Source organism: Trichomycterus rosablanca, chromosome 2 (assembly GCF_030014385.1).
Source record: "Trichomycterus rosablanca isolate fTriRos1 chromosome 2, fTriRos1.hap1, whole genome shotgun sequence".
Classification (NCBI taxonomy): Eukaryota; Metazoa; Chordata; class Actinopteri; order Siluriformes; family Trichomycteridae; genus Trichomycterus; species Trichomycterus rosablanca.
In genome coordinates this window covers 15236918-15264736 of record NC_085989.1, presented here as the reverse complement: position 1 = coordinate 15264736, position 27819 = coordinate 15236918, and the positions used below count along the sequence as shown (strand labels likewise).

The 27819-nt window shown below is 40.9% G+C and overlaps 1 protein-coding gene across 3 annotated transcripts in view; it reads right to left on the bottom strand.

The window, feature by feature from the left end:
- Positions 1–27819, bottom strand: part of tax1bp1a (Tax1 (human T-cell leukemia virus type I) binding protein 1a) — an 85494-nt gene that overhangs the window by 24551 nt on the left and 33124 nt on the right. For 2 of the 3 annotated variants that reach the window (XM_063011806.1, XM_063011813.1), the window contains exons 3-9: positions 26382–26484; positions 25207–25397; positions 23186–23293; positions 17563–17681; positions 15779–15869; positions 14966–15121; positions 2072–2311 (exon numbers count right to left, since the gene is read on the bottom strand). In XM_063011806.1, the coding sequence (XP_062867876.1) occupies positions 2072–2311; positions 14966–15121; positions 15779–15869; positions 17563–17681; positions 23186–23293; positions 25207–25397; positions 26382–26484 (1008 nt within the window). The remainder of the gene's footprint in view (positions 1–2071; positions 2312–14965; positions 15122–15778; positions 15870–17562; positions 17682–23185; positions 23294–25206; positions 25398–26381; positions 26485–27819) is intronic. The other variant, XM_063011821.1, reaches the window with a different exon arrangement.

Sequence of the window (27819 nt, the reverse complement as noted above, 5' to 3'; positions counted from 1 at the left end):
ATTATTGACTTCCTATTAAATATTTACCAATGTCCATTTTACGGTGTGGAATACTGAAAGGCTCTGACTAAAAGTATTAGCTGCTCAAACCTTTGGAAAGATGCTGAATCATTATGGGAAATACAATGAATTTGTAGTGTAGTGAATTTGCATGGTTTGTTCTGTGGTGCGTTTCCAAAACGTTCGTAAAGCCAAGTACTTCGTAACCTCGTACTTGAGAACATTCTTAAACTTATGAGTGTTTCCCAAAACCCTTCATAAATAAAGTACTTAAAATCGTTCATAAATTACAAGTAGTCTGACCCATTCGTAACTCACTACGTACTTCTTAACTATAAAACAATTTTGACTGTAAAAATTTGCAGTGTTGTATTTCAATGTTTAAATCCTTTTATTTACTTGAAAAATAATGTAATGTTATTGAAGTACATGAGATCATTTGTTGATGTACACATCTAAATGAAATTAATTAAATGCTTGTTCACAGGGCCGTATAAAAGGCAATGACATTTAATAGAAATAGATGGCATTGGTTAGCTGAAACTCTGCCAATAAAAGCTGCTTGGCCATGATGTCCTGTTGATCAGGTGAAGCCATTTGACTGGACTGTGCAGAGGAAGGCCCAGGAGATGACCCAGGACTGCTGTAAAGTGAAGATTGCACAGGGGATGTAGGCTGAAGTTGGGTATATGGGTAGATGAGAACTTTAAACATACATCTACTTCCCCAGATATCCCTTCAGTCACTGTTGGGCCTAGTATTCTCAGTGTTGCAGATATCTGGCCTGTTGTAGATAACATTTACATTTTCAGCATTTTGCAGACGCTTTTATCCAAAGCGACTTACACAATGAGCGGAACACGATGAGCAATTGAGGGTTAAGGGCCTTGCTCAGGGACCCAACAGTGGCAACTTGGTGGTGGCGGGGCTTGAACCGGCAACTTTCTGTTTACTAGTCCAGTACCTTAACCACTAACCGCCACCTGTTCTAGTATTATTTCTAGTTTGCGCTGCAGACTTGCCATACTTCTGGATTGATGCATAAAATTGGTTCTTGTGAGCAAAGAGTTCACTTTTTACATTTTTTTTAAGACAAGTAGGTTTTCTTTCCGATTACTTTTCTATGCAGATTATGTTTGCGCAAAAAAGCACAGTGCACCTTTTTATAGCATTTTCCTGCATTGTAAGCATCAATTAGCTTTATTTATTTATTTTTGTTGTCAAAGGAATGCCTGTGAATAAAGAGTGTAAGCACAAGGTTTTAAGAATCAGAGAATGTAATACTACCTGAAACTGTACATAGCCAACTATTCTTAATTCGAATGAAAGGCTTGTGAAACAAATAAGCACAAAACATTAAAGCCTAACAAGTTTTAAGACTGGGCGACACGGCGACTCAGAGAATTGAGGTGAATCAAAGGTCTTGAGTTCAAGTTCTAGGTGGTACAATCTGGGTCCATTCTTTGTGGAGTTTGCATGTTCTCCCCATGTCCATGTGGGTTTCCTCCGGGAGCTCCAGTTTCCGACCACAGTCAGGATAAATTGCCCTGTGTGAGTGTGTGTGTCTGCCCTGTGATGGACTGGCGACCTGTCCATTCTAATTATTGAGTTCAGTAACAATTCAGGGTTTAGCCACACTGCTATTTAAATACATTATGTTTATTGATGCTTCCAACTGTGGCCACTGTTTGGGGAAGGCTTTTTCCTGTTTCAACATTACCATAAAGCAAGGTCTGTAGTTTGGTGCAGGGAAAGTACAATGCTCAGTGGCCAAATTTTAACAGATACACTCTAAAAATAGCTGCAGAACGGGGGTGGGGTGGGCAAGCAACCATATTAATAACCATGGTCTGAAAATCGAATGTCTAATATGCTTATGGTCCTGTGTCCACATAACCTTTGCCATATTATGTAACTATATTTCCCTATTGGTCTTAATGCAATATGCCCATAGAAGTACTGGGAATGTTTCGGGTTTGTATTATTTATTCCACCGCTTGCTTGGCACAGCTGTCTACTAGCGATTTACCTTCCAGTCTCAATTCATGTGGTGTTTTCTTATTCTGTTTACCATTTCCAGTGATTTTTGGCTCTGCAGCACTTGTAGCTGGCTTTGGGTGTCACTGCACTGCTTCTGGGCATCAGCTAAGCTAGCCCTCAGGGTTTCGACCTCTTCACGGACACCCTGAAACTCTGCCTTGGTAAGCTCGTGCCCACCGGACTCTGCACGGAGATCAGAATCAAGAATGGCTGCTTGTTGGCGAGCGGTCTTCAGCTGCTCCTTCACTTCATGCAACTTCCCCAACACATTCTGCAGGTAAACACACTGCAGTCATTCATATGGCACTATGAAAGCAAACAGGAATGCAAAAACTAGGCGTGCACTCTCAGTATCTGGGTCTTCTGTTCCAAGCACTAATTTAAGTTTACATAAGTTTGTAAGACACATGTACAGTGTATCACAAAAGTGAGTACACCCCTCACATTTCTGCAGATATTTAAGTATATCTTTTCATGGGACAACACTGACAAAATGACACTTTGACACAATGAAAAGTAGTCTGTGTGCAGCTTATATAACAGTGTAAATTTATTCTTCCCTCAAAATAACTCAATATACAGCCATTAATGTCTAAACCACCGGCAACAAAAGTGAGTACACCCCTTAGTGAAAGTTCCTGAAGTGTCAATATTTTGTGTGGCCACCATTATTTCCCAGAACTGCCTTAACTCTCCTGGGCATGGAGTTTACCAGAGCTTCACAGGTTGCCACTGGAATGCTTTTCCACTCCTCCATGACGACATCACGGAGCTGGCGGATATTCGAGACTTTGCGCTCCTCCACCTTCCGCTTGAGGATGCCCCAAAGATGTTCTATTGGGTTTAGGTCTGGAGACATGCTTGGCCAGTCCATCACCTTTACCCTCAGCCTCTTCAATAAAGCAGTGGTCGTCTTAGAGGTGTGTTTGGGGTCATTATCATGCTGGAACACTGCCCTGCGACCCAGTTTCCGGAGGGAGGGGATCATGCTCTGCTTCAGTATTTCACAGTACATATCGGAGTTCATGTGTCCCTCAATGAAATGTAACTCCCCAACACCTGCTGCACTCATGCAGCCCCAGACCATGGCATTCCCACCACCATGCTTGACTGTAGGCATGACACACTTATCTTTGTACTCCTCACCTGATTGCCGCCACACATGCTTGAGACCATCTGAACCAAATAAATTAATCTTGGTCTCATCAGACCATAGGACATGGTTCCAGTAATCCATGTCCTTTGTTGACATGTCTTCAGCAAACTGTTTGCGGGCTTTTTTGTGTAGAGACTTCAGAAGAGGCTTCCTTCTGGGGTGATAGCCATGCAGACCAATTTGATGTAGTGTGCGGCGTATGGTCTGAGCACTGACAGGCTGACCCCCCACCTTTTCAATCTCTGCAGCAATGCTGACAGCACTCTTGCGCCTATCTTTCAAAGACAGCAGTTGGATGTGATGCTGAGCACGTGCACTCAGCTTCTTTGGACAACCAACGCGAGGTCTGTTTTGAGTGGACCCTGCTCTTTTAAAACGCTGGATGATCTTGGCCACTGTGCTGCAGCTCAGTTTCAGGGTGTTGGCAATCTTCTTGTAGCCTTGGCCATCTTCATGTAGCACAACAATTCGTCTTTTAAGATCCTCAGAGAGTTTTTTGCCATGAGGTGCCATGTTGGAACTTTCAGTGACCAGTATGAGAGAGTTTGAGAGCTGTACTACTAAATTGAACACACCTGCTCCCTATGCACACCTGAGACCTAGTAACACTAACAAATCACATGACATTTTGGAGGGAAAATGACAAGCAGTGCTCAATTTGGACATTTAGGGGTGTAGTCTCTTAGGGGTGTACTCACTTTTGTTGCCGGCTGTTTAGACATTAATGGCTGTATATTGAGTTATTTTGAGGTAAGAATAAATTTACACTGTTATATAAGCTGCACACAGACTACTTTTCATTGTGTCAAAGTGTCATTTTGTCAGTGTTGTCCCATGAAAAGATATACTTAAATATCTGCAGAAATGTGAGGGGTGTACTCACTTTTGTGATACACTGTATGTGAAGACAGTCTTGGAAGTTCAAAGATTTATGAAACTGTTCTAAGACTTAATATTGGGTGCTTTTCAAAAAATAAGATAAATTCTGCTGGCTCAAAAATATACACACAGACTGTTATCAACACAACAAAAGCCAACGCCTGCCTGCGTGGTAAACGGGTGTTTGGTGCCAATAGCATAGAGCAACTTGCACATCTGTTAAGGCAATTAAACTGAAGGGTACATACACATTTTGTAGTGACATATTTTGCAAACTAAACAAATTTTCAAGAACTTCCCTGCTCATTTCAGCAAGACAATGCCAAGCCACAGTCTGCAAGTTACAACAGTATGTCTACGTAATAAGAAAATGCAGATGCTCAGACCTGTCTCTCAGAAAATGTGTGGTGCACAGAGAAGCCAGACTGTTGAGAATCTGAGGGATTAAATTAAGTTTGTGTATATATGTGTATGTATATATATATATATATATATATATATATATATATATATATATATATATATATATATACAGTGTATCACAAAAGTGAGTACACCCCTCACATTTCTGCAGATATTTAAGTATATCTTTTCATGGGACAACACTGACAAAATGACACTTTGACACAATGAAAAGTAGTCTGTGTGCAGCTTATATAACAGTGTAAATTTATTCTTCCCTCAAAATAACTCAATGTACAGCCATTAATGTCTAAACCACCGGCAACAAAAGTGAGTACACCCCTTAGTGAAAGTTCCTGAAGTGTCAATATTTTGTGTGGCCACCATTATTTCCCAAAACTGCCTTAACTCTGCTGGGCATGGAGTTTACCAGAGCTTCACAGGTTGCCACTGGAATGCTTTTCCACTCCTCCATGACGACATCACGGAGCTGGCGGATATTCGAGACTTTGTGCTCCTCCACCTTCCGCTTGAGGATGCCCCAAAGATGTTCTATTGGGTTTAGGTCTGGAGACATGCTTGGCCAGTCCATCACCTTTACCCTCAGCCTCTTCAATAAAGCAGTGGTCGTCTTAGAGGTGTGTTTGGGGTCATTATCATGCTGGAACACTGCCCTGCGACCCAGTTTCCGGAGGGAGGGGATCATGCTCTGCTTCAGTATTTCACAGTACATATTGGAGTTCATGTGTCCCTCAATGAAATGTAACTCCCCAACACCTGCTGCACTCATGCAGCCCCAGACCATGGCATTCCCACCACCATGCTTGACTGTAGGCATGACACACTTATCTTTGTACTCCTCACCTGATTGCCGCCACACATGCTTGAGACCATCTGAACCAAACAAATTAATCTTGGTCTCATCAGACCATAGGACATGGTTCCAGTAATCCATGTCCTTTTTTGACATGTCTTCAGCAAACTGTTTGCGGGCTTTCTTGTGTAGAGACTTCAGAAGAGGCTTCCTTCTGGGGTGACAGCCATGCAGACCAATTTGATGTAGTGTGCGGCGTATGGTCTGAGCACTGACAGGCTGACCCCCCACCTTTTCAATCTCTGCAGCAATGCTGACAGCACTCCTGCGCCTATCTTTCAAAGACAGCAGTTGGATGTGACGCTGAGCACGTGCACTCAGCTTCTTTGGATGACCAACGCGAGGTCTGTTCTGAGTGGACCCTGCTCTTTTAAAACGCTGGATGATCTTGGCCACTGTGCTGCAGCTCAGTTTCAGGGTGTTGGCAATCTTCTTGTAGCCTTGGCCATCTTCATGTAGCGCAACAATTCGTCTTTTAAGATCCTCAGAGAGTTCTTTGCCATGAGGTGCCATGTTGGAACTTTCAGTGACCAGTATGAGAGAGTGTGAGAGCTGTACTACTAAATTGAACACACCTGCTCCCTATGCACACCTGAGACCTAGTAACACTAACAAATCACATGACATTTTGGAGGGAAAATGACAAGCAGTGCTCAATTTGGACATTTAGGGGTGCAGTCTCTTAGGGGTGTACTCACTTTTGTTGCAGGTGGTTTAGACATTAATGGCTGTATATTGAGTTATTTTGAGGGAATAATAAATTTACACTGTTATATAAGCTGCACACAGACTACTTTTCATTGTGTCAAAGTGTCATTTTGTCAGTGTTGTCCCATGAAAAGATATACTTAAATATCTGCAGAAATGTGAGGGGTGTACTTACTTTTGTGATACACTGTATATATGTTATATGTATATATATATATATATATATATATATATATATATATATTATATGTATATAAATATATATATATATATACAGTGTATCACGAAAGTGAGTACACCCCTCACATTTCTGCAAATATTTCATTATATCTTTTCATGGGACAACACTATAGACATGAAACTTGGATATAACTTAGAGTAGTCAGTGTACAGCTTGTATAGCAGTGTAGATTTACTGTCTTCTGAAAATAACTCAACACACAGCCATTAATGTCTAAATAGCTGGCAACATAAGTGAGTACACCCCACAGTGAACATGTCCAAATTGTGCCCAAATGTGTCGTTGTCCCTCCCTGGTGTCATGTGTCAAGGTCCCAGGTGTAAATGGGGAGCAGGGCTGTTAAATTTGGTGTTTTGGGTACAATTCTCTCATACTGGCCACTGGATATTCAACATGGCACCTCATGGCAAAGAACTCTCTGAGGATGTGAGAAATAGAATTGTTGCTCTCCACAAAGATGGCCTGGGCTATAAGAAGATTGCTAACACCCTGAAACTGAGCTACAGCATGGTGCCCAAGGTCATACAGCGGTTTTCCAGGACAGGTTCCACTCGGAACAGGCTTCGCCAGGGTCGACCAAAGAAGTTGAGTCCACGTGTTCGGCGTCATATCCAGAGGTTGGCTTTAAAAAATAGACACATGAGTGCTGCCAGCATTGCTACAGAGGTTGAAGACGTGGGAGGTCAGCCTGTCAGTGCTCAGACCATACGCCGCACACTGCATCAACTCGGTCTGCATGGTCGTCATCCCAGAAGGAAGCTGACGCACAAGAAAGCCAGCAAACAGTTTGCTGAAGACAAGCAGTCCAAGAACATGGATTACTGGAATGCCCTGTGGTCTGACGAGACCAAGATAAACTTGTTTGGCTCAGATGGTGTCCAGCATGTGTGGCGGCACCCTGGTGAGAAGTACCAAGACAACTGTATCTTGCCTACAGTCAAGCATGGTGGTGGTAGCATCATGGTCTTGGGCTGCATGAGTGTTGCTGGCACTGGGGAGCTGCAGTTCATTGAGGGAAACATGAATTCCAACATGTACTGTGACATTCTGAAACAGAGCATGATCCCCTCCCTTCAAAAACTGGGCCTCATGGCAGTTTTCCAACAGGATAATGACCCCAAACACAACCTCCAAGATGACAACTGCCTTGCTGAGGAAGCTGAAGGTAAAGGTGATGGACTAAACCCAATTGAGCACCTGTGGCGCATCCTCAAGTGGAAGGTGGAGGAGTTTAAGGTGTCTAACATCCACCAGCTCCGTGATGTCATCATGGAGGAGTGGAAGAGGATTCCAGTAGCAACCTGTGCAGCTCTGGTGAATTCCATGCCCAGGAGGGTTAAGGCAGTGATAATAATGATGGTCACACAAAATATTGACACTTTAGGCACAGTTTGGACATGTTCACTGTGGGGTGTACTCACTTATGTTGCCAGCCATTTAGACATTAATGGCTGTGTGTTGAGTTATTTTCAGAAGACAGTAAATCTACACTGCTATACAAGTTGTACACTGACTACTCTAAGTTATATCCAAGTTTCATGTCTATAGTGTTGTCCCATGAAAAGATATAATAAAATATTTGCAGAAATGTGAGGGGTGTACTCACTTTTGTGATACACTGTATATATATATAGTATATACTGTATATATATATATATATATATATATATATATATACATATAATATATATACAGTGTATCACAAAAGTGAGTACACCCCTCACATTTCTGTTGTCCCATGAAAAGATATAATAAAATATTTGCAGAAATGTGAGGGGTGTACTCACTTTTGTGATACACTGTTTCTGTTGTCCCATGAAAAGATATAATAAAATATTTGCAGAAATGTGAGGGGTGTACTCACTTTTGTGATACACTGTATATATATATAGTATATACTGTATATATATATATATATATATATATATATACATATAATATATATACAGTGTATCACAAAAGTGAGTACACCCCTCACATTTCTGCAAATATTTCATTATATCTTTTCATGGGACAACACTATAGACATGAAACTTGGATATAACTTAGAGTAGTCAGTGTACAACTTGTATAGCAGTGTAGATTTACTGTCTTCTGAAAATAACTCAACACACAGCCATTAATGTCTAAATAGCTGGCAACATAAGTGAGTACACCCCACAGTGAACATGTCCAAATTGTGCCCAAATGTGTCGTTGTCCCTCCCTGGTGTCATGTGTCAAGGTCCCAGGTGTAAATGGGGAGCAGGGCTGTTAAATTTGGTGTTTTGGGTACAATTCTCTCATACTGGCCACTGGATATTCAACATGGCACCTCATGGCAAAGAACTCTCTGAGGATGTGAGAAATAGAATTGTTGCTCTCCACAAAGATGGCCTGGGCTATAAGAAGATTGCTAACACCCTGAAACTGAGCTACAGCATGGTGGCCAAGGTCATACAGCGGTTTTCCAGGACAGGTTCCACTCGGAACAGGCTTCGCCAGGGTCGACCAAAGAAGTTGAGTCCACGTGTTCGGCGTCATATCCAGAGGTTGGCTTTAAAAAATAGACACATGAGTGCTGCCAGCATTGCTGCAGAGGTTGAAGATGTGGGAGGTCAGCCTGTCAGTGCTCAGACCATACGCCGCACACTGCATCAACTCGGTCTGCATGGTCGTCATCCCAGAAGGAAGCTGACGCACAAGAAAGCCCGCAAACAGTTTGCTGAAGACAAGCAGTCCAAGAACATGGATTACTGGAATGCCCTGTGGTCTGACGAGACCAAGATAAACTTGTTTGGCTCAGATGGTGTCCAGCATGTGTGGCGGCGCCCTGGTGAGAAGTACCAAGACAACTGTATCTTGCCTACAGTCAAGCATGGTGGTGGTAGCATCATGGTCTTGGGCTGCATGAGTGTTGCTGGCACTGGGGAGCTGCAGTTCATTGAGGGAAACATGAATTCCAACATGTACTGTGACATTCTGAAACAGAGCATGATCCCCTCCCTTCGAAAACTGGGCCTCATGGCAGTTTTCCAACAGGATAACGACCCCAAACACAACCTCCAAGATGACAACTGCCTTGCTGAGGAAGCTGAAGGTAAAGGTGATGGACTAAACCCAATTGAGCACCTGTGGCGCATCCTCAAGTGGAAGGTGGAGGAGTTCAAGGTGTCTAACATCCACCAGCTCCGTGATGTCATCATGGAGAAGTGGAAGAGGATTCCAGTAGCAACCTGTGCAGCTCTGGTGAATTCCATGCCCAGGAGGGTTAAGGCAGTGCTGGATAATAATGGTGGTCACACAAAATATTGACACTTTGGGCACAATTTGGACATGTTCACTGTGGGGTGTACTCACTTATGTTGCCAGCTATTTAGACATTAATGGCTGTGTGTTGAGTTATTTTCAGAAGACAGTAAATCTACACTGCTATACAAGCTGTACACTGACTACTCTAAGTTATATCCAAGTTTTATTTCTATAGTGTTGTCCCATGAAAAGATATAATAAAATATTTGCAGAAATGTGAGGGGTGTACTTACTTTTGTGATACACTGTATATATATATATATATATATATATATATATATATATATATATGTGTGTGTATATATATATATATATATATATATATACACTGATCAGCCATAACATTAAAACCTCCTCCTTGTTTCTACACTCACTGTCCGTTTTATCAGCTCCACTCACCATATAGAAGCACTTTATAGTTCTACAATTACTGACTGTAGTCCATCTGTTTCTCTGCATGCTTTGTTAGCCCCCTTTCATGCTGTTCTTCAATGGTCAGAACCCCCACAGGACCACCACAGTGCAGGTATTATTTGGGTGGTGGATCATTCTCAGCACTGCAGTGACACTGACATGGTGGTGGTGTGTTAGTGTGTTGTGCTGGTATGAGTGGATCAGACACAGCAGCGCTGCTAGAGTTTTTAAACACCGCACTGTCTCTGCTGGACTGAGAATAGTCCACCAACCAAAAATATCTAGCCAACAGCGCCCTGTGGGCAGCGACCTATCACCACTGATGAAGATCTAGAAGATGACCAACTCAAACAGCAGCAATAGATGAGCGATCTTCTCTGACTACATGTACAAGGTGGACCAACTAGGTAGGAGTGTCTAATAGAGTGGACAGTAAGTGGACACGGTATTTAAAAACTCCAGCAGCGCTGCTGTGTCTAATCCACTCATACCAGCACAACACACACTAACACACCACCACCATGTCATTGTCACTGCAGTGCTGAGAATGATCAACCACCTAAATAATACCTACTCTGTGGTGGTCCTGTGGGGGTCCTGAACATTGAAGAACAGGGTGAAAACAGGCTAAAAAAGTATGCAGAGAAACAGATGGACTACAGTCAGTAATTGTCACTTCAAAGTGCTTCTATATGGTAAGTGGAGCTGATAAAATGTACAGTGAGTGTAGAAACAAGGAGGAGGTTCTAATGTTATGGCTGATATACTGTATATACTGTATATATATATATTAGGGCTGTCAAACGATAACAAATTTTTTATCGCGATTAATCTCAGAATTTCATATAGTTAATCGCGATTAATCGGGGGTTTTTTTAAAAAAAGGAGGTGGTTTTAATGTTATGGCTGATCGGTGTACATACACAAAAACTCATTCACAATCAACACAGTCTTGTTCCCTGGGTTCTGACAACTCATACTAGTGACTATATTACTTAAATCTTTGCACAATATTGCATTGTGTTTGCACCTTATTCTTACCTTATTCTACCTGCTGCTATATAAACCCTACGCTGCTAACTGGATATCAGAATACGTTTTTATTAGGGCTGTCGAAGTTAACGCGATAATAATAACGCGTTCCAGTGTTGCCAGATTGGGCGGTTATCCGCCAAATTGGGTGGATTTTGTTGGAAAATTATTTAATAGCAGGTAAATAACACATCTGTTTAAAAGAAAATATTCAGTTTTAAGAAGCACCAGCATTGTAGAAGGCTATTAAAAGTAAAGTCAATTTTCAATGCTGATTTGGCTTAATAGTGTTGGTCAGTCTGTATCATATTCTTGAAATGATAAAGTACTGTATTGCAAAGGAATATCTTTGAAATTCTTCCTCATAATGTTATGGTTGCTATATTTTGGTTTTTTACTTGTCAGGGAAAATTAAGAGAGAAAAAAGCTTATTATTATCATGCGTGTGATATATACAGTGTATCACAAAAGTGAGTACACCCCTCACATTTCTGCAAATATTTTATTATATCTTTTCATGGGACAACACTATAGAAATAAAACTTGGATATAACTTAGAGTAGTCAGTGTACAGCTTGTATAGCAGTGTAGATTTACTGTCTTCTGAAAATAACTCAACACACAGCCATTAATGTCTAAATAGCTGGCAACATAAGTGAGTACACCCCACAGTGAACATGTCCAAATTGTGCCCAAAGTGTCAATATTTTGTGTGACCACCATTATTATCCAGCACTGCCTTAACCCTCCTGGGCATGGAATTCACCAGAGCTGCACAGGTTGCTACTGGAATCCTCCTCCACTCCTCCATGATGACATCACGGAGCTGGTGGATGTTAGACACCTTGAACTCCTCCACCTTCCACTTGAGGATGCGCCACAGGTGCTCAATTGGGTTTAGTCCATCACCTTTACCTTCAGCTTCCTCAGCAAGGCAGTTGTCATCTTGGAGGTTGTGTTTGGGGTCGTTATCCTGTTGGAAAACTGCCATGAGGCCCAGTTTTCGAAGGGAGGGGATCATGCTCTGTTTCAGAATGTCACAGTACATGTTGGAATTCATGTTTCCCTCAATGAACTGCAGCTCCCCAGTGCCGGCAACACTCATGCAGCCCAAGACCATGATGCTACCACCACCATGCTTGACTGTAGGGAAGATACAGTTGTCTTGGTACTTCTCACCAGGGCGCCGCCACACATGCTGGACACCATCTGAGCCAAACAAGTTTATCTTGGTCTCGCCAGACCACAGGGCATTCCAGTAATCCATGTTCTTGGACTGCTTGTCTTTAGCAAACTGTTTGCGGGCTTTCTTGTGCGTCAGCTTCCTTCTGGGATGACGACCATGCAGACCGAGTTGATGCAGTGTGCGGCGTATGGTCTGAGCACTGACAGGCTGACCTCCCACGTCTTCAACCTCTGCAGCAATGCTGGCAGCACTCATGTGTCTATTTTTTAAAGCCAACCTCTGGATATGACGCCGAACACGTGGACTCGACTTCTTTGGTCCACCCTGGCGAAGCCTGTTCCGAGTGGAACCTGTCCTGGAAAACCGCTGTATGACCTTGGCCACCATGCTGTAGCTCAGTTTCAGGGTGTTAGCAATCTTCTTATAGCCCAGGCCATCTTTATGGAGAGCAACAATTCTATTTCTCACATCCTCAGAGAGTTCTTTGCCATGAGGTGCCATGTTGAATATCCAGTGGCCAGTATGAGAGAATTGTACCCAAAACACCAAATTTAACAGCCCTGCTCCCCATTTACACCTGGGACCTTGACACATGACACCAGGGAGGGACAACGACACATTTGGGCACAATTTGGACATGTTCACTGTGGGGTGTACTCACTTATGTTGCCAGCTATTTAGACATTAATGGCTGTGTGTTGAGTTATTTTCAGAAGACAGTAAATCTACACTGCTATACAAGTTGTACACTGACTACTCTAAGTTATATCCAAGTTTCATGTCTATAGTGTTGTCCCATGAAAAGATATAATGAAATATTTGCAGAAATGTGAGGGGTGTACTCACTTTTGTGATACACTGTATCATTTACGTGATCTGCGTATCACGTTACCACTGTGTTGTACGTCACTGAGCTGATAATGTGTATCAGGTGACCAGCGGGTAACGGCGTGTTATGTTTAAGTGTGATGCTCCAAGTTGTGGATTAAGCAATAAATACAACACGTTCTCCACATAACTGGTGTCATTTGTATTTCGTGGTTAAGTACAAAACATAACAATGCGGGTCTTCGTGATGTAATTCTACATGGCACTCGCTGCCTGTATAGGTAAATTTTTCCTGTATAGAATTTGCGTTAACGGCACTATTTTTTTTTATCGCGTTAAATTGAGTATTATGTATAAACATTAGCAAACAAAGCTGTCTATTTCCATGTGTTAATGAGAATAGACACCCCTCTTGGAACTGCAGGTTTCATTTGGTGGTGTAGAAAGCCAGCTTGACTGTGGACAGTGTCACCTGTGTTTCTGCAACATCAAAACCAGTTTTTCTAAAGGATTTTGAATTACATCTTGACACCTGGCCAATTTTGCTTTTAGGATAAGGTGACATTTAGGGGGTTATATCCAAATAGGTACAGTCAAACTAGCCCTATTCATAGGGGCACAGAGAATACACCAGCTGTAGTAAATCATAATCTCTATAAAGGAATTAGGGTTCATCAAAAGTCAATCATGACAAGTGGTCTGGGTCATGCGGATGGAAAGCAGCCCCAGTTCATCACACTACCACTATTATGTGACTGTATATGATATTCTTATGGTGGAATATGGAGTTACCATGATGCCAGATGTAACCAGAACCATGTCTTCCAAGTTCCACCTTTGATTCTTCAGTCCACAAAATATTATTCCAAAAGACCTGGGGGGTCATCTACATGTTTTTTAGTAAATGCAAGATGAGCCTTTGTGTTAGTTTTTGGTCAACAGTGGTTTGTGCCTTGCAACTCTCCCAAAGATGCCATTTTCACACTGTGTTTTTTCACATTGTGTAATCATGTACTGTACATTGAACTTAACTTATACAAGTGAGGCCGACAGTTCCTTAGATGACCTCCTTGGTGACTCATCGATGCATTCTAGGTGAAGTTTTGGTGGCTCAGCCACACTGCTCCATGTTTGCTCATGGTTTGTTTGTTTGTTTATTAGGATTTTAACATCATGTTTTACACTTTGGTTACATTCATGACAGGAAACGGTAGTTTATCTTCACACAAGGTTATTCAGTTCACAAGGTTATATCGAACACAGTCATGGACAATTTAGCATCTCCAATTCACCTCACTTGCATGTCTTTGGACTGTGGGAGGAAACCGGAGCACCCGGAGTAAACCCATGCAGACACAGGGAGAACATGCAAACTCCACACAGGAAGGACCCGGACCGCCCCACCTGGGGATCGAACCCAGGACCTTCTTGCTGTGAGGCGACAGTGCTACCCACTTAGCCACCATGCCGCCCGTTTGCTCATGGATAATGGTTCTCGCTGTGGTTCACTGAAGTCCCAGAGCCTTAGCAATGACTTTGTAACACTTTACAAATATCAGTGCCTTTAGAACATGGCATCATCTGTTGATTTTTGAGACCTTCTAGCCTTCTTTGCATTGCTTAACAGGATCTATTTAAGTGATGTTAAGTCTGACAGTAATCAAGCCTGGGTGTGGCTAGTGAAATGAACACCATTGTCGATTAAATTTGGTTATTTGGTTGATTTAGTAGCTAAGGGGCAAGTACTTTTCACATAGGGTCAAGAAGGCTTAAACAACATTTTCCTCCAAAAAATTAGATTAAAAAAGCATTAGTCTAATACTAAAAGTAGTTTGATGATTTGAAATATATAATTATGAATACATTTGAAAAAATCAGGAAAGCAGATACTTTTTCACAACACTGTATGACTTACTGAGTCTCCATGCTGCATGTTTCGCTCTGTGCGCAGCCTGTGTATCTCCTCCTGGTACTGAGAGATAGTGACCTCTCGATTCAGCTCCACAGCCTTCAGCATCTGCAGCTCGGCACTCAGCTTAGTGTTCTCCAGCTCAGCACTGCGCATATGAGACTACACACACAATCACATGACAGCAGAGCAAAATACATACTCACAGGGATTAAAAAACAATGTTCAAACTACGCTGAACTGTGCACTGTGAGGAACACATGCACATTTAAAATGTTAATGATTAACTGATTGATATACTCTATTAATTATTTCCATTTAAAAGTAAATTTATTGTCAACACTCAATGGTTGATTTTAAATTATGACCGACTATTACACTCATGAGTACCACATAGAAACAACTGATGTTGGGCAGAATTTGACCAGTATGTAGATAAAACTTTACATATCATCTTATAATAACTACACTAATAATGTCATGAAGAGCTTTAATATACTGAGTGCATCTCTATTATTTATGATTAGCATGTTTAGTTAGCATTTGTAATTAAGTGGCCCTAATGTCTTAGTATTAGGATAGTCTTGGGAATAGCTTTGAAAAAAAAAAAGATTTAATCTGTATTATCTTATAAGGGCTAAACTAGTCTTTATTCTGCATCACTGCCAAGGCCTCTACCTTAATAAGCTCAGTATATTCAAAACCTAAAGCATAGTGATTTGTTTGATACACTGTTGTGTCTCTATAAGCTTGTTGGTTAATGGTAACTTATGATGGTTTTGATTATTCTCTTAGACAAACATCAAATGTAGTGCTTACTTTGTAGAGTTCACGTTCATCTCTCTCATTTTTTAGTTGAGTTTCCAAACTCTCTCTCTCCAGGGTCACTTTCTGCAACCTGTCTTTAAGACTACAAAAAAAGAACAGCTGTAAATGTTTTTTGGAGTGATCTTACACAAGTTCTGATTGGTTGGTAGATATTCACATATTGTCTTTGAAAAGGAATGCATACAAATCTTTAATGAATGAAGAAGTTGGATATCTACTTCACACTATTCACTTAAAAACGTTCAAAACATGTTAATCTGGGGATGAAAAACATTTGAGTTAATTACATCAATTTTAATTAGTTTAGCAGCATGTATGCAAGCATTATCAACCTTGCAATTAAAGGTATTTACAAAATCAAACCCAAAGTGCAAAGGCATATACACCAATCAGCCATAACATTAAAACCATCTCCTTGTTTCTACACACATTGTCCATTTTATCAGCTCCACTTACCACATAGAAGCCCGTTGTAGTTCTACAATTACTGACTGTAGTCTATCTGTTTCTCTACATGCTTTGTTAGCCCTTCTTTCATGCCATTCTTCAATAGTCAGGACTCTCCCAAGGACCACTACAGAGCAGGTATTATTTATTTAGGTGGTGGATCATTCTCAGCACTGCAGTGACACTGACATGGTGGTGTGTTAGTGTGTGTTGTGCTGGTATGAGTGGATCAGACACAGCAGCGCTACTGGAGTTTTTAAATACCACACTGTCACTGCTGGACTGAGAATAGTCCACCAACCAAAAACATCCAGCCAACAGCGCCCCGTGGGCAGCGTCCTGTGACTACTGATGAAGGTCTAGAAGATGACCAACTCAAACAGCAGCAATAGATGAGCGATCGTCTCTGACTTTACATCTACAAGGTGGACCAACTAGGTAGGAGTGTCTAATAGAGTGGACAGTGAGTGGACATGGAATTTAAAAACTCCAGCAGCGCTGCTGTGTCTGATCCACTCATACCAGCACAACACACACTAACACACCATCACCATGTAATTGTCACTGCAGTGCTGAGAATCATCCACCACCTAAATAATACCTACTCTGTGGTGGTCCTGTGGGGGTCCTGACCATTAAAGAACAGGGTGAAAGCAGGCTAAAATGTAGAGAAATCTACTACAGTCAGTAATTGCAGAACTACAAAGTGCTTCTATATGGTAAGTGGAGCTGATAAAATGGACAGTGAGTGTAGAAACAAGGAGGTGGTTTTAATGTTATGGCTGATCAGGGTAACTTGGTATAAAGAACATAAAACCTGGTCTCATGAGTAAAAGAAAAAAAGCCATCTAGGTAGAAGTTTACAACAAATACCACAGGATAAACTTTAACCCAAACCTCTAACAGCCAACAAACATGAGACTATCCTACCTGACCGGTGCACCCTCGGCTGAAAATTTACTGTTTCATTTTCAAATGTTTTTATTTTCCAAGATTATTATGCCCAAATACATACTGCTCAATTATTCTAGAGTAGCCTGTTGAACATTAGTGAGGCCATGAAAGGTGCTTCTATACATCTCTGTAGTGTGTCTCTGTAGTGTGTACTATTACTTTTGATTTATGTAACTTGCTACCGAGGCCTTCATTTCCTTCGGGATTAATAAAGTAAGTATCTGTCTGTCTGTCTGTCTATCTTAATTACCTATGTAAAGAAAATGTACTGGTGAAAGGTGTGACATAGATCTCCATCTATTTTATCCTTCAAATAAATATTCTCTTGGAATCCCACCTTAACCCATTTGTAGGACTTTTGCACGTGTCCTTACCAGTCCAGCTCAGTCTCTTTAAGCACAGCTCTCTGGGTGACTTCCAGTAGGTCCTGTTCCAGCTGTATCACTCCAGCTTGAGCTTTATCTTGCTCCTGCTGCAGCCTCTGCTGTAGCTCCTGTCATCAAAAAGACCCACTGTCATTCTAACAATCCAGCCAATCAAAAGGCTTATTTGTAATTAGGCCTTATGTGTGAGTACACCTCAAAATTTGTAGGCATAAAAGTGCAAATTATTACATTAGTGTCTAAAAACTAGTAAAATTGTAATTCTTTGATTGTATACAGCTAATAGTCTGGTGGTAACTAAAAATAATAACCAGGTAAATTATAGTCTGTCAATTATATTCTGATTGGAAAAGAGCATCAAGAGTATTCATTTGAATCACTTGCATACTGTGACGATACACGGCAATCTTACACATTGTTGACATGGAGAAGAGCTGAGAATTACTTTCATTTAACTTCGTTCTAACATGTCCACATTCACAGTCATGCTCAATAAATCATGGCAACATCTGGATCTGACATCACACACCTATATGTGTAGACACACACATTCTTTCCCTGAGGTGTTTAATGATTGGTGGTGTTTTACGGCTGATGGAGTTTTAGAATTTGTTCATATGCATATCACAAGAATAACTGTCACAATTTTTTCTGCAGAGGAAGTTTTTATTTTCTCTGCCCGCGTCCGGATGGTTTAAGTTTTCCAGGTCTTTGTGGTGGTTGTACCATCTTTATGTTTGATGTATTGAACTTGACTTTGTAACACTGCCCTTTATTTTGTGTAAAAGACACTAAACTTTGGCGTTGAGGGTGCTTGTTGTTATGCTGTTTCCATAGGTTCTCCACCTCTGCTTCTTGGCCGTGTTGATGATTCTTCTAGCTCAAGCTCTGCACAGTGTCCTTTAATTTGGTACGAGCTGCATCTTTAAAGCCAGTAATCAAATCCCTTTTATTCTCATATCACATTAACACGAGTGTGAAGTTTGCTGAAAATCTTGCATAGTCCCTCACAGTAAGTAAATACAAAAAATAAAAAGATTTCTACACATAACATAAATACGGGCTTTAGCTCTAGATATGCAGATATGGATAGAAGAAAAAAGTATATGTGCAGGTGTAGATGTGCTTTAATTCTAGTTCAAGTGAATCAAATTGCAGAGTAAAGGATGAGTTGGTATGGGGTGAGGGTGTGGTGTAAATTGACCATGGTGATAATTATGTTTGTGGTTGGCTGAGATGGTGGCCCTTGCTGTTCAGCAGTCCGATGGCCCGGGGAAAGGAACTGTCTCACATCTGTCTGGTTCTTGTGTAGATGCTTCTGTACCTCTTGCCACTCGACAGCTGTAAGAGCAGGGTGGGTGGAGTCCTTTATAACCTTCCTGATCTTCCTCAGGCAGTGGCTGGTGTATAATTCCAGAAGGTTTGGCAGCTGAACTCCAGTGATGTGCTGGGCTGTCCGTACCAACCCCTGCAGAGCTATCGTTCCGCAGAGGTTTAGTTCCCATACCAGGTGGTGATACAACCAGTCAGAACACTTTCCATGGTGCATGTGTAAAATGTTCATACTCAGGGGGGTGTGTACTTTCTCCTGTTTACTGAAGACCACCATCATCTCCCATGTCTTGACATTCAGTGTAGGGTTATTTGTCTGGTACCAGAATGTCAAGAAGCTGATCTCATTGTTATTGGAAATGAGACCTATGATTGTAATGTCATCTTCAGATTTGATAATGACATTTGAAGTATACAAACAGTATATGAGAGTACCTAATACACAGCCCTGAGGGTCTTCAGTGTTCCGGGTCAGTAAGGAGGAGGTGATGCTGCCCATTCTAACCACCTGGCGTCAACCTGACAAGAAGTTTAGAATCCAGCTGTACTAAGAGCTATTAAGACCCAGATTGCAGGCTGTCAAGCGTTTAGGGAACAATGGTGTTGAATACTGAGCTATAATCTACACAGCATTCTCACATGTGTGTCCAATTGTGGTTTATCTTTATTTAGCCAAGTAAATTCTGTTTGGCACATGCTTGATTGTGTTGCCTTCACCATTGCTGCAAATGATTTAAATATGTAAGATTCTTTAACCACTTTTTTTTTTTTTGCTTCACTGTGGCTGATTTCTTTGTGAAATTGACACGATATGATTGGTAAATTTTACCAAATTTTAAATTCCTATAAGTGAGCCACCACACAGCACAACATTCTTTCTAATGACAACACAGGGTGACAACACAGGCCTTATTTAATCAAACCCTTTACATTCCAACACAAAGTAAATAGGCAAGTGTAAAGGATTTATTTGCTTTTTTTTGGGTACACCGGTTTCCTCCCACAAGTTAAAAGACATGCTGTTAGGCCAGTTTGAGATACTAAGGAATGTGTGTGTGTGTGTGTGTGTGTGTGTGTGTGTGTGTGTGTGTGTGTGTGTGTGTGTGTGTATGTCTGCCTTGTAATAGTCCATAGTGTTTGATTCCTTTTTCCCAAGTCAAGTCAAGTCAAATTTATTTTTATAGCACTCTTTACAATGGACATTGTCTCAAAGCAACTTTACAGATTTAGAGGATTTAGAGTCAGTGAGACCCAGTGAATTAGACCCACCGCAACCCTGACCAGAAAAAACGTGGTGATAAACAGACAAAAAATTTACAAATAAACAATCAAGTTATTTCTTTGCACATTTGTTATTTAAATATAAAGTTACCAAATCACATAGTCTTGTTTTTGCATTTAACAAAATGTCCGAACTTTTATATTTTGAATGATGGAAATGGATTTATATATCAAGAGTTGAGGCTTTGTGCAGGCCACTGGAGTTCCTACACACCACTCTTTATGGACCTTGCTTTGTGCACAAGATCATGGTCATGCAGGCTTTTCCCAAACTGCTACAAAGGCGAAAGCATATAATTTATTATTACATAATTGGTTTTACACCCCCGAGCAATAGGTATGGTTGAAACACCTGAACGGAATAATTATGAGGTGTGTTCACATTCTTTTGAACATATGGGGTGTGATGTGCATATGCACACAGATTCATACTGCAAAACATTCACACTTTATTAAATACTGCGCATGAACATTTGTGCTTGTGTATGTGTGTGTGTGTGTGTGGCTGGGGTGTAAAATTGTAAGGAGCGTTAATACTTTACTTTGGGTATGATCTGGCCTTAACTTTACAATGAACACACACGGTGGGGGGTCTCCTCTCACACATCCTGCTTTTGCAGCACTTTTTATTATTGTGTGAGGGCCTTTAAGTGGAATATTCACAGGAAGCACTAAAGACTGAGCACAGCTAAAAGAGCACTAAAAAGCAAGAACTTGAGGTTAGAAACACAAGACAGAAAACAAGTAAATACAAACTCCATTTCCAGAAATGTTAAAACAATTTATAAAAAGCAATAAATGACCATGTGATTTGTCAGTTAAAGATTCAAGAGACAAAAGTACAACCCCAAATCAGAAAAAGTTGGGACAGCATGGAAAATGCAAATAATAAAAAAACACAGAGTTTCTTACATTAACTTTGACTTTTATTTGATTGCAGACAGGATAAACCTGAGATATTTTATGTTTTATCTGCTCAACTGCTCTGCTCAAAAAAACATCCATTCCTGCATTTCAGGCCTGCAACACATTCCAAAAAGGTTGGGACAGTAAAGCATTTACCACTTTGTAATGTTGCAATTAATTTCCCCCACACTTAAAAGACGTTTTGGCACCGAGGATACCAAGTGATTTAGTGTTTCAGCTTTTATTTTGTCCCATTCTTCCTGCAAACACGTCTTAAGATGTGCAACAGTACGGGGTCGTCGTTGTCACATTTTTCGTTTCAAAATTCTCTACACATTCTCTATTGGGGACAAGTCAGGACTGCAGGCAGGCCATTTTTATTTTATTTGTATTTTCCATACTGTCCCAACCTTTTCTGATTTGGGGTTGTACAAAGAAGTGACTTTTAATGTTTTGGTTGACCAACTTGATAGTATTTTGTGAATATAAACCAATGTTGAATTTGATGCTTGGAACAAACATGTAAAAAAAAATGAGACAAGGCAAAATAATTTTAAAAAAAAAGTTTGGCCCAAATTAATCTCAGTAAGACAGTGGAAATGTGTGCTGTAGTCACACATTGGAGCCACCTGTTGCAATGTGAATTGATTGGATGTAGTCTGGAAATTACACTACAGGTGGATTCCAATCGAGTTCTAGACACAACAGGATGCACTTGACTACAATTCAACATTAAGGGTGTTGGTTGTCATTTAAAAAGTGTTGGACCCTCAAAACAATCTTTGTGCCCTGTCGTAGATCCTACAATTCTTTGAAACTGTACTCAAGGGATGTATTATTGAAAAGATAATCTCACGGGCCGCTCAGGTGGCGCAGTGGTAAAAACACACGCTGCAACCAGAGCTGGGATCTCGAATACATCGTATCGAATCAGCCTTGCCGGCTGAGGCTGAGCGGTCACATGAACAACGATTGGCCTGTTGTTCAGGTGGGCGGGACTAAGCCGGATATGGGTCTTTCTTTGTCAGAATGATGCAATTACGACCTCTGCTGGCTGATTAGAGGCGCCTACACAGAGATGAGGAAAGAGTGCTCTTAGGGTGTGTCTCTCCGTACACAACGCTAGGTGGCACAACACTCGTCAATGTGTGGGTGATAAGATGCATACGGCTTGCTGCCCACGTGTCGGAGGGGGCATGGGTTAGCTTCGATCTCCTCGGTCAAAGCAGGGATCGGCATAGGCGGAGAGGAAGCATGATGCAATTGGGCAATTGGATGCGCTAAAGGGGGAGAAAAAGGGGAGAAAATGCATTAAAAAAAAAAAATTCTCATGCAGAATCTGATAATAATTATAAATAATGGAGCACTATTTTAACACATTAGCCCAAACCCTCCTGAGACATTCAAGTAGGTTAATATTGGGTGCTGTTACAGCCATAAAACCTTTTTTCAGATCTTTTTATTTGTCACCTTTCTTTACAGACAATCTCTTGCTTTTGAAAGTAAGTGGGGTAGCCATTAAGAAAATTAAGAGAAAGAAATAAAGTCTTTTGGGTTGTAAATGTTGCAGTATGTGACTAACTGATGCATGGAAGCATTTAGCCCCCTTGTGGGAACTTGGCTGTTGGTATTTGCAGTACTGGGCATGTTGCCTCTTTTTCAGTGAGCTGTTTTGTGAAACACATCAAACTATCACATGCACTTAACTCTTAAAACGTGAGTTAAGGATGTGAATAATCCAATACGATATATTTACCATAGCTCTTTACCAGTCACTTCCTTCACTCTTATTATTTACCCTGTCACTGCGCACTCACTTTCATTAAATCACTGAATGGGTAAAAAAGGTCATTGTAAGGGGCAAGACGTTTGCGCACATGGATACAAACAGACACGTTATCTGATAAGGTAAAGTGCTTTTTGGGAGTGATGTGTGTGTACTCCCTGGCAGACACAGACAAAGAGCCTTATACTTGGAGACAGTGAGTCTTCCCTAAGACAAGCATACGGCCAAACTCTTTGATGTAGAGATAACTTGAACTTGTGATCACCAGTGTGTTGCAGAGCCCTCTGTATTTGTGTGTGTGAGTGTTACCTGGTTGTGTCGTCTCTGTTCCTCCCGGAGTTGGTCTCTCTCTTGTGTAAGGAGTCGAACTGCTTTTTGTAGTTCCCTGCATTCTTGCTGAACTTCCTCCATACGCTGCTGCTCACATACATACACAGTTTCATTTTAAAATCTAATCCATCAGACTATAATTTGAGTCATTTTAGGCATGGGTTATATATGAACCAGAGTGAGAAAGGTATGGGCAAAGTGAATAATAAAAAAAAAACATCTTCCTAGAAGAACCTAGAAAAATTTTGGCTAATGAGTGACCATAAAAACTATATTCAAATTATGATTGCTTTTATAAGTTAATAACAACAACAATAAATTATTCATTATAATGAAGATTATTATTACTAGGTGTGCACTAGGTGTGCAACCATGACTTAGATCCAGGTTTAAAATCCCAGCTATCGCCCGGCAGGTCTACCTTATGACTTCTTAATTTTAATGGGGGTGGTATTTATTATTATACACCGATCAGCCATAACATTATGACCACCTCCTTGTTTCTACACTCACTGTCCATTTTATCAGCTCCACTTACCATATAGAAGCACTTTGTAGTTCTACAATTACTGACTGTAGTCCATCTGTTTCTCTACACACTTTTTTTGCTTGCTTTCACCCTGTTCTTTAATGGTCAGGACCCCCACAGGACCACCACAGAGTAGGTATTATTTGGGTGGTGGATGATTCTCAGCACTGCAGTGACACTATCATGGTGATGGTATGTTAGAGTGTGTTGTGCTGGTATGAGTGGATAAGACACAGCAGTGCTGCTGGAGTTTTTAAACACCTCACTGTCACTGCTGGACTGAGAATAGTCCACCAACCAAATATATCCAGCCAACAGCGCATGTGGGCAAGGTCCTGTGACCACTGATGAAGGTCTAGAAGATGACCAACTCAAACAGCAAGGTGGTAGGAGTGTCTAATAGAGTGGACAGTGAGTGGACACGGTATTTAAAAACTCCAGCAGCGCTGCTGTGTCTGATCCACTCATACCAGCACAACACACACTAACACACCACCACCATGTCAGTGTCACTGCAGTGCTGAGAATGATCCACCACCTAAATTATACCTACTCTGTGGTGGTCCGGTGGGGGTCCTGAACATTGAAGAACAGGGTGAAAGCAGGCTAAAAAAGTATGTAGAGAAATAGATGGACTACAGTCAGTAATTGTAGAACTACAAAGTGCTTCTATATGGTAAGTGGAGCAGATAAAATGGACAGTGTGTGTAGAAACAAGAAGGTGGTTTTATTGTTATGGCTGATCGGTGTAATGGCCACTGCTGTGTTGGGGTGCTGGAAACATCTGAATTATGTGTGTAACTTGAAAAGGTTTGGGAATCACTGCTGTCTTTATTAATGTGGTTGTATTCTTTGTTTTGATCTAATCTGATGATAATCTGCAATTTAAAAAATGTATAAAAGAGGTGCTCGGGTGGTACAGCAGTCTAGCACAGAGACTCTAGTCTCAAGTCTAAGTGGTGCCACCATAATGGGTGCTTAACAAATACAACCAGTACATAGGCTGGGTACTGCAACAGCAACTTGGTTAAGGTGCCAGCAACAGCAGCAAAGGAATACATAGAGAGTACTGTGGTCTTCCGCCGTGCTGAGACTTTTTTGTGTGCTATAACAGTAATAATGGGAATAACAAATATCAGTGTATGACTTTCCATACACGATACTGATCCCAGTGTAAACCCTTGTGCAGGTGAAAAGAAGTGGTTGGCTACTACACATGTTAGGTATGGCCCGCCTTAGTCAGGGTAGGAGTTTGCAGCATTTAACTAGTTATTGGATATGAGTGGATTGGGGGGAAAAAAGGGGACCAGCATAAATAAAATAAAAACTAAAAATTACTCAATATGACAATCCCAGCAAAAAGGTACAGAGTGTAAATGATCCATATTAGAAAGACTTTTAAAAATTATGTTTCTTCACTTATAATTGTTACGTTATTCTTTTGTATACAGATGTGTATTTGTGTGTATACCTCCAGTAGCCCAGTCTTGGTTGTAACCACTAGTATATCTGAATTCCCTTCCTCCTCCACTGTCAGTAGCTCCTCCCCTGTGGGCGTGGCTGGTCGGAACTGGAAAGGGGTGCTGGCCCCTCTGATTTCACCCGTGTGTGTGACGTAACAGAACTGATAAAACTCGCCATCACTGCGTGGAACATAGTAACCTGGGAAGCCAAACATTAACAGTACTGTCAAGCAGCAGCTTATTATTAAAAAAAGTGCTAGTTGTACTTACTGCATAAAAAACATGCATAATAATAAACTTTAATACATTTATATGTCATATCACCTGGAATAATACTTTGACTAAGCCAGAATTGTTATCTGTTTATTTTTAAATTTCTTAAATTACTGGGTTTTGTATCTGAGCTTACACTTTAGTTTAAATAGTTCTATTCTCCCCAGAAACGTCATGATAGAAAGTGCAATTGATCTTTTCCTTAATAAGGACAACAAAAATTGTTCTTAAAACAGTTGCAGAAATGTTTGAAACCACCAGACTTTCATCACATCATTTGTTCCTTACAAGTTCCCTATAAGTGCTTCGTGGTCTAATCAAACCCCGTTCTGTACCACGCAACCTCCGAGCCACTAGTCTTGCTCAACTTGATCCTCCACCCAGAACTCGAGGAAGACAAGCATCAAGGCTCTTCTCTGTACTGGCACCCAAATGGTGGAACGAACTTCCTCTGTCTGTCTGAACATCTGAGTCTCTTGCTATCTTTAAAAAAACGATTAAAAACCCACCTCTTTACTAAGCACTTAAGCTGACTTACTAAACACACTTTTCCATTTCTTGGACTGTTGTCTACTTAAACTAGAGTAATGAAATGTTTACTATGGAAGCACTTCTGTAAGTCACTCTGGATAAGCATCTTCCAAATGCCGAAAATGTAAATGTAATGTGTTTGACTTTATTAAAATAAATACAAGCTGAAAAGATTTGCCCTCGGGTGTTTTAAGAGCAGAACAAAGACATGGCCGACTCTTATGACATTTGTAACACTGGTTTTTGTTGTACCACCTGCACTAGTTTAACAGCAGAAAGGTTTGGTAATTATTAAGGTTTAACAGTTTAACAGTCTAGTTTAACAGTCAAGGTTTGGTAACTATATCCAATGCAAACTTTAGTGAACCGCTGCATGCACCTTGGAAGACGAGAGTTCTGTGCACAGTGGAACCTTCAGTGTAGTTCTCAGGCATGGGTGACCACAGGAATGTGTAGTAGTCTCTTGCACTGCTCCAACCCACCTACCAACACACAACATAAATGAATGAATGAATCCTTCCAGCTGCTCCCATTAGGGGTCACCACAGTGGATCATTTAATAGCATATTGGATTGCACAGTTTTTTTTTTAGTTTTTACACCGGATGCCCTTCCTAATGCTCCTATTTATCATTGCTTAGGGCTGGGACTAAGGGTGCAACCCCATTTTTAGTTTCTGTCCTGAACACCCCACACACACACATGCTCACACAATATCTTATTAGTTTTGTTAACAGTGACCAAGGTTGAATATAACCAAAGTGTAAAACAAGACCTTAAAATCATGAAAAACAAACAATGTTATTTTTACTATCCAGTTTTGGTGAGCCTGTGACCACTGTAGCCTCAGATTGATGCAAATGGCTGACGGGACATAAAGAAAAATAATCTGCTGCTGTTGTGGCTCATCCATTCCAAGGGTCAATGACATTCAATGGCTGCTGCCTGCTCTAAAGAGACTGTTGTGTAAAAATCCCAGATCACGGACTGTGAGATGTTTTACAGGTTCTTTCTGTGCCTGGGTTTCCTGCCAACTCCTGATCACATTAAGTGGAGGTTGAAAGGAAGCACTGGACCCATCATGACCCTGACCAGGTTTAAGTTTTTGATCAAATATTACTACATGAATGAATAAACAGTATTTTTGTGTGCTCTGGACCAAAGACAAAAGGGACCATCTAGACTGTTATTAGCAACAAGTCTGTAAACCAGGGTCTGTCATGGTATGGGGTTGTGTCAGTGCCCTTGGCAAATGTAATTTACACTTCTGTGGTGGCAGCAATAATGCTGAAAGAACATTTATATATTTATATATGATGACATCTTTTCCAGTGATGTCCATGCATTTTTCAACAAGTCAATGCAAAACCACATGCTGCACACATTACACAGGCATGGCTGTGAAAGAAGAGGGTACGGGTACTAAACTGGTCTGCTTGCAGTACTGACCTGTTCCAAACCTGTCCCTGTACTGTTGCACACCTTAAGACATGTGTGCAGAAAGAATGGGACATAATACCACCAGAAACACTTCATCAATGTATTTGCATTGTCATTTATTTGCAATGCCCATATTGTTCAAACTAGTAATACATATAGTTAACTACACAATACAATACAATAGTTAAGTAATAAAACAGTTAAGCTGATGTTTCTACACATAACTGTTATAAAGCTTGACTTTTTCAGCACAGCATTCTGCATGTGTGAGGCTGAAAACAAGCTGGAATATGTATTGACAGAAAATTTACTTTGTCATAACCCTGACATAAAAACATCATAAACCTGCCATGTTAACATTATCATGTCACCAATGCA